We start from the raw sequence: 7,898 nt of genomic DNA, 5'->3' as shown, positions 1-7,898 counted from the left end.
AAATTGAATTGTTAAAATAATAGTTAGATTATTTAATTAAATATCAATTTAAAATTTGAGCCCTAATTTGAGAATAATATTTTTTTTTTTGAAAAAGTGAACAAAAGGTTTCTAAAGGAAACACAAATAAAAATTATTTTTGATATATTATTGATATACCTAAATTTATGAGTTCATTTAATCATTTATGATCCGATAAGTCTACACTTCTGATTAATTAGACACCTTAAGAGTTAAGATGTTTGCGAGTATAAGACCTCATGAGCTCAAACTGATAGAATCACATACTTGACACAGATAGATATTTGCTATTATTACGTCACACATATTCGTTCTTCAAACATGATAGCCCATATCTATGACGACAAGATATTATTAAGTCGACTAAATTTGAGGGAGTTCGAAACTAATGTACTGGCAACACGTGACACATTAGGAACTATCAAAAATGGCCCCCAGCACCGAATTAAAAACCTAAGATTCTCATTTCTCTAGCACTCTCAACTCTTTCTTATCCTCTCCAATTCCTTTCCAATTCCAATGTCCCAATCATCTTAATTTTTTTTTACGTCTTTCGACTCATCGAGTGAATCGTTAGATATTTACAATCTTCTCCTTATATTAATAATTAATGCGGTAAACATATATTTGGTCCGAATCTCCAAAGTGAACCCAAAATAATCGTATTATTCTTATTAGCCTTTGGGCTTTAATATATACAGTTATCACATTAACTAAGAACAAACTAAGCCGAAAGTTAGACTATGAATTAAAAATAAAAAATAAAAATAAAACCAGTTCCAAACTGAAGATTTTAAACAACAAAACTGGTTATAATCCTATGTATAGCAGACATTATTAAAACTTCTTGTTCTTGTTGTGTTTTCTTTTTCCTCAAGAAACTGCCATGGCATGCATAAACATTCAAGGTGATGACTGTTTAGTAAGTGAAAGAATGGTGGACACCATCAACTTGTAATCAATTGGCTTTGTTAAATAAGCATCCATGCCTACTTTCAAGCATTTTTCTTTATCTGATGACATAGCATGAGCCGTCAAAGCAACGATCGGAATATGCCAACCCGTTCTTTCTTCCAATTTTCTTATCGCTTTTGTCGCCTCGTATCCGTCCATCATTGGCATCTGTAAAAGAAAAGACAGAACATGATTGAATGTTATGCAGATTGATTTGAAAAATGAAGCATTTTTTTTTCTTACTTGGCAATCCATTAAGATCAAATCATATGGTGGAGAATCACATATCTCTGTTTCCACTTGGTTGTTTCTATGTTCGTTGTCATTATCGAGCACGGAATTGAGGGCTTCGACCGCTTGTACTCCATCTCCTACCGCGATTACTACAGCTCCCATTTTTTCGAGCATGATGGTTGCTACTCTTTGGAGAACTGGTGTATCTTCCGCTAGGAGTATCCGTAAACCTTGGAGAGATTTGGGTTCGTTTGTTATTCTGTCTTTAGCATTGCTTCTTACCGAAGGTTGTTCTGGGGAATCGGGATTTTCGGGTTTGATGTCTTCGGTGTTATGCAACTTTGGTCTGGTATTGCATTGATCTAAGCCTAATCGCGTGAACTCGACTAGGCAGTTCCTAAGTGTCGATGGACTGGATTTTAGTATGGTTCCTTCTCTCGATTCCTCTCTGATATGGACCGAACTTATAGAGCTAGCACCAGCTGTTTCATCGGAATCATCAGAGCTGCATGTCTCGAACTGAGTTGAATCGATTTCAAGACATTCGTGAGAATCACCTTCTTTTGATGTACCTTTCGTTCCATTCGGACTTCGGTTTTGAGGCTCAACATAGCTTTCTTTTATGACAGCTTCCAAAATATGTAGCATTTTTGCCTTATATAATGGCTTATTAACCATCAATATATGTCCTTTCCTACGGAGTTCCATCTTTATAGCATTGGACGTATCGTGATTCAGCATCCACGCGAATTTCACAAGGCCGGAGAATTTATCGAGGAAATTAAGCTGTTCTTTCCATATGTTGGTGCTCAAATCGAGCAACCCGAGATCGACAACTATGATGTAAACCGAGTTCTTCATCTCTTGTAAGCTTTGTACTTTGGACCTCATAGGTTCAGCCAGTGAATAATGAGTGTCGAAACCAGAATCAAGAGTTCGGGCATGGAATAGTTCATGGAGGATTTGTGTTAGTTCATTCCATTCCGATGCTTCCAATGTCGGGACTCCGTTTTTCGATAGCCATTTCAACATTGTCATTCTACCCATGCTACCATGTAATGCAAGGATTACCTGCATTCATATTTGCTTCGATCTCAAGCCGATTTTCGAGCACTTTATGATAAAAAAAAAAACTCTATGTACTAACGTAAAAGCTGTAAAGTCGAGTACTGAGATAATCAAACTTTACTCACAGCTACACTGTGCTTCGAGAAATCGATTCGTCCTTGTTGTTCTACGCCATCTGCAGGGGTACTAAGGAGCAAAAATAGTCTCATTAGAGTTCCGGGACCGTTCTTTTTAACAACCTTGATTTCTCCTCCCATTTTGTTAACCTGTCATCGATAATACGAGTGAAAGAACGATGTCAAATGGTAATGAAAATTTGTAATGGAATACGAAACTTGTTTGTCAAGGAACTTCATTTACCAAGGTTCTCACGATGCACAGTCCGAGACCGGTGCCACCATGCCTGAAAAGACCAAAAGTGCATTACATTTCTTAATCAGCTCGTTAAAATACTATTTTTTTCTCAAAGTACTTACGTTCGAGTTGTTGAAGGATCAGCTTGCTCAAAGCTTTCGAACACCGATTCCCATTTGCTCCGGTCAATTCCTGCAGATCATGGAGGATAAATTAGTTCAAGCTAAGCTACGTCGAAATTGAACCCTTTTTCCCTTTTCACCAAAGAATCATACCACAGCCCGTGTCATCGACTTCGAACCAAAGAATCATTTTGTTGTCTTTCTTGCCAGCCTTCTTCGTATGGTTTCCGTGTTGTTTCAACTTTGTCTTTAATGCAGACAACGGTTTCTTCTGATCAGGAGAAAACTTCCCGGAATCACTACACACATTCGGGTTCTCACACCATCCGCGGAGTACGATATGTCCCGCTGCAAACCATTCGAAAACAGTTAAGTTCTGCTCAAGTGTAACAGTTTCATCATCGAAATAAATGTTCATCTTACATGTTGTGAACTTGATGGAATTGCTTATTAAGTTAGCAAAAACTTGAACAACTCTAGCCGAATCTCCTCGAACTACTTTCGGAATATCATCTGTTTACGAAATTTTAATGTAACATAATTTGTATAAACATAAACCGATAATCATACATTTCGTTTTAGGTCATACCAGAGAGATCCAGAACTGTTTCCACATTATGGTTAATGCATTGAACAGAGAACATGTCAACAAGTCCTTCGAGTTCCCGTCCCAAATCGAACTCAGCTTCTTCCAACACCAATTTTCCCGATTCAACCTACAAAATGTAAACATCGTCCTCAATTTTACGAACTTTTTAAGCTTATATTCTTATTAGTTTGTCTTTGAATCTTACCTTGCTTAGATCCAATATGTTGTTAAGAAGCCGGAGTAAAGCCGTTGAGCATTTACGAATCTGAGTAACCATTGCGTATTGCTCGTTCGTAAGGCAATCATCGCAGATAAGAATGTCCAACAATCCGATGACAGCAGCCATAGGCGTTCTTAATTCATGACTGTTAAAACACAAAAGATACATTAACATGCATGCAAGGCAACAATGTCAAATGAACTGAAAAACCGAAATCAGTTACCTCATGTTCGCGAGGAATTGGCTTTTGTAATTACTCGAAGCTTCAGCTCTTCTTCTTGCATCGAGATGACTTATTAACTCAGCTCGGAGTTTCATTTCTTTGGAAACTCCATTCGTAAGTATCAAAATGCAAACACATCCAATAACTAAGATACATACAGATGCTGATATCAATATAACCAATGTTTTCAATGCCCTTTCATCAACTTTCCCCATTATATACTTTCTCGGAATTATAATAACCCCGACCTGCACCGGCAACATAAACGGTTAGTTTCGATGTTCGGGTTAATCGGAAAAGACGGGATAGTTTCGGAACTTACCATAGGTAACCTTGTTAAGTTGAGAAAAAACGAATCAATGTAATAATGTTGACCCCCAAGGTTAGCTTTTTCAACATGAACCACATGGCCAGGTGGGAACTTATTGCCATAAGCTTCTTGCAACCATTGAGCTCCCATTCGTATCACACGGTCGTCGGAGTCGACGGCCATCATTAGTTTCGGCCCTTTCGTCGTGTTTTTTAACAAAGGAGCATTAGTTGATGTCGCTAACAAGTAACCTTGTTGTGAAGTCAAATATATATACCCACTATGTACTTCAACCAGTTCTTTCATCAACTGTCCTACACTAAAAAGAGCGGTCGTAACACCGACAACAGCCACGATATTCGTATTCGTAGCGTCCCAAACCGGCAAAGCAGCCGAAAGCAACGGTGAATCGGTGTATTTACTAACCGAGACATGCCATGAAGCTACCCCATCAGGCACTTGAGACGGGCCTGCTATGTTGATAAGATCATCCGGTGGGATTTGTGAAGGCTTTCCTTTCTTTTCACCCGTAACAGGATCGAGCGGTTGGCGGTACCATATCGCCGAGACATTTCCGTGGATGAATTGATCGTTCCAACCTTTTCGGGACGATAACATCTCGTTATGGTACGATTCGGTGGAGCTGATCGAATAGTTTGCGAGATCGGAATAGATGTAGAATGTGTTGTTGCTTCTATGGTCCCTATGGAATGCTTGTACAAATCCATTTTTGTAGTTTATGGTTATGGCATTTAGAGCTTTACGGCTTGCAAATAGTGCCCATGTTATGTCTTTCATCATTTCATACAGCTGCTAAGATTGCAATAAATCAACACAAACAAAACAAAAAATGGTTAAATTTTTTTTCATGAACAATGTTTATAATGAAGAAAATGAAGTTTTGGTCAAATTCTAAACAAGGTCCCTATATATGTAATTTTAGCGGATTTAGTCTCTCTATTATGGTTTGATCATTTCTAGTGTATTTTCAGTCCTGAAATTAACTTTTTTTTTTGGTTGATTTTGTGAAATAATTTGATTTGGATTATTTTTTAAGCATTAATTGAGGTGATATATAAAAAAAAATGTATATATCACGTCATCATATGCTGGGGCAGATGGTGATAGGAGCCCAGGGGCGTTTGCTCTCCAAAAGTTTTGAAAATTTTCATTAGAGCTCTTAATTTTTTAAAAATTCCATTTAAACCCCCAAAAGTTTTGAAACTTTTTATTAAGCCTTCCAAAATTTTAAGTAGACCCTTCAAAATTTTGGTGAATTTTCATTAAGCTCCAAAATTTTTAAAATTTTAAGTAGACCTACCAGAATTTTTAAAAAAATCTCAAAATCCCCCAACTTAAAAAAATTAATTAGACCCCTTTAAAATTTTGTAAATTCTCATTAACCCTCCAAAAGTTTCAAAAGTTTTAAAAAGTTCTCATAAAATCTTCTTCCAAAGTTTTTGAAAATTGTAATCAGCTCCCCTCCCCCTCCCCAAAACTTAATACCAAAATTTGCAAAACTTAATACCATGCGTCAAACTACTAAAAAAAACTAAGGAAAAAAAAAAGTTGATCTCAGGACCGAAAACCACATTTCGAAAAGTAAAAACTATAACAGAAGGACTAAATTTGCAAAAAAAAAAGGTATAATAGGAGGAGCTTTTATAGAATTTGACCATTGAAGTTTTATAAGGATGAACCTCAACTTGTTCTGCCTGGTTGGTGGGTTTACTGTAGCGCCTAATTACATATTCAGACAACTTGACTTGAGCTGTAGTAATTTCCGAGGTAGAATTCAAGATGTTCCACATCCTTAAGATTGGTCTTTGAAGAAGCTCATAACGAAGACCAAATGCCAATGTGTTTAATGATTTTGTTGTGTAAACCTTTGTGAAATGCCAGGTTAGAACTGTTAGCAGCCCAATCAAAATAGCTAGCATCACCTGGAAAAAAAAACATTTAATAGAGGGATTAAACCCATAATTTGACCCTTAGTTTTGGGCACGGGTGAGCTGAAAAGAAGCCATATTTGTTCCATAAAGAAAGCTTCAATGAGCCAAGTAATAAATGAACTATGTTTTGATTAACTTATAAAAGTAGAAGAAATGACTTTTGTCAAATTATAGGACTACATCTCAAATTAGAGTATATCAGAGGGACCAAAACCAAATTTAACCCCTGGTTTTAGCTATGGGTGAGCTTGAAGAAAAGCAATATTTGTTAAAATAAAACTTCAATCTAATGAGTAAGACACTAAAGGGATAAACTAATGATATTATAAAAGTAGAAAAACTAAATTATGCTAAATTATAGACACTAAATTAAAGATACTAAAGGGATTAACTAATGAAATTATAAAGGTAGAGGAAAAGAATTATTGCAAATTAGAGGGACTAATTCCAAAATTAGAGCATAATAGAAGGGCCAAAATCAAAATTTGGTTTTAACCATGGATGAGCAAACTACTATTTGATTGGAATTCTAACGATATTTTGATTAACTAAAGGAAAAGAATCATGCCAAATTATAAACACTGATTAACTAAAGGAAAAGAATCATGCCAAATTATAAACACAATCCCAAATTTGAGCATAACAGAGGGACCAAAATCAGAATTTGACCCTCTAGTTTCAGCCATGGATGAGCAAAATACTATTTGATTGGAATTCTAACGATATTTTGATCAACTAAAGGAAAAGAATCATGCCAAATTATAAGCACAACCCCAAATTTGAGCATAACAGAGGGACCAAAATCAGAATTTGACCTCTAGTTTCAGCCATGGATGAGCTGAGAAAAAGAAGCCATTTTTGTTCAAAAAAAAAAAACTTAAATCCAAACAAAATGACTGAAATTCTCAACTGAATAACGACAAGGGAGAGTTTCATGTTCATGTTCACTAACCATGATAGCAAGCCGAGCAACAAAAACACTGTAATAAGACGACAAGCAATGACCACCACCACCGCCACCACCGCTACCACCACCACCGTACTGAAACTCTTCCCTTTCAACATCCCTATGTAAAATCCTACGACCACGTGTGGCGGCTGTTTTTTTCCCACACGTTGAAGAAGAAACAACAAACTCTGAAATCCCATGTAATAGTTTCCTCAATGGCGTAGTGTCCATTGATGAAGCTAAAAGAATCGGTGAACTTTCAGAACTACTACTGCTTTCAAATGGTTTTTCTGCCATTTACTTTTCATGGAGTTTTATGCACATATACAGCAAGATCTTATGTTCTTGATTGTGTGTGAATGTGTTTTTGTAATGTGTGTTGGCACTTGTGTTTGTGTTTTATTCTTGGTTTAATTATGGATTCGATCCCTGTACTATTTTTGGAGTTTTTCGAAATTAGTTCATTCATTTGTCTGATTTAAAATGGTTAAAATTTGCCATAAGCCTCTATATTTTTATTTTTAGGAATTCGGTCATTCTAGTTTTTAGATTTTGAAATTCAATTCTAATTGTCAACACCGTTAAAATCATTCTATTAAAAAAGAGCAAATATGATCAAAACTTATAATAAAATTATTCGAAAAAAAAAATTTCTTGAAAGGCTCAAATTAAAAGTAGAGGATAAAATGTCAAAAATCCTAAGAGCATAGGGACTGAGAGAACAATTGAAACTTTATTTGTTGGAAGTGGGTGTGTGTTTTTAATGCACTGCTTAATTGTGTCATTTCCCACTTTTTCAAGGCATTGCACGAAGACAATGCAATTTTTCCTAAGTGGAGCTTTGTGGTGTGTTTTTATTCCTCATCCAAGAACATATTTGCCACATTTTTTTTCAACTCTTT

The 7,898-nt window shown here is 36.0% G+C and overlaps 1 protein-coding gene across 4 annotated transcripts; it reads right to left on the bottom strand.

The window, feature by feature from the left end:
- Window positions 1-667: 667 nt before the first annotated feature.
- On the bottom strand, window positions 668-7,348 carry LOC107936575 (histidine kinase 1). 4 transcript variants are annotated; one of them, XM_016869332.2, is made up of 13 exons: window positions 7,000-7,348; window positions 5,796-6,038; window positions 4,108-4,905; window positions 3,786-4,033; window positions 3,548-3,707; window positions 3,343-3,469; window positions 3,177-3,266; window positions 2,907-3,101; window positions 2,754-2,823; window positions 2,638-2,680; window positions 2,403-2,543; window positions 1,219-2,280; window positions 668-1,143 (listed from the first exon to the last, which is right to left on the bottom strand). In XM_016869332.2, exons 1-13 carry the CDS (start codon window positions 7,291-7,293, stop codon window positions 925-927), a joined length of 3,690 nt encoding a protein of 1,229 aa, XP_016724821.1. In that variant the 5' UTR covers window positions 7,294-7,348; the 3' UTR covers window positions 668-924. The 4 variants fall into 4 exon arrangements, with proteins under 4 accessions (XP_016724821.1, XP_016724820.1, XP_040937196.1 ...); XM_016869331.2 differs by having other exon boundaries at window positions 4,108-4,908; window positions 7,000-7,342; XM_041081262.1 differs by having other exon boundaries at window positions 4,108-4,908; window positions 5,802-6,038; window positions 7,000-7,342.
- Between the last annotated feature and the right edge of the window lie 550 nt (window positions 7,349-7,898).

The sequence above is a fragment of the Gossypium hirsutum genome, chromosome A02 (genome assembly GCF_007990345.1).
Source record: "Gossypium hirsutum isolate 1008001.06 chromosome A02, Gossypium_hirsutum_v2.1, whole genome shotgun sequence".
Taxonomy (NCBI): domain Eukaryota; kingdom Viridiplantae; phylum Streptophyta; class Magnoliopsida; order Malvales; family Malvaceae; genus Gossypium; species Gossypium hirsutum.
The sequence above is the reverse complement of the archived record's forward strand: the minus strand, read 5'-3'. Positions and strand labels throughout refer to the sequence as shown.

Bases quoted from the DNA above. Each gene is read 5' to 3' on its own strand.
- LOC107936575 (XM_016869331.2), bottom strand. From the start codon at position 7,293: ATGGCAGAAAAACCATTTGAAAGCAGTAGTAGTTCTGAAAGTTCACCG. The intron at 4,909-5,795 runs GTTCATCCTTAT...TTGCAATCTTAG, and splicing joins ACCAGGCAGAACAAGTTGAG to CAGCTGTATGAAATGATGAA. The intron at 2,824-2,906 runs GTATGATTCTTT...CATGATCTGCAG, and splicing joins AGTCGATGACACGGGCTGTG to GAATTGACCGGAGCAAATGG.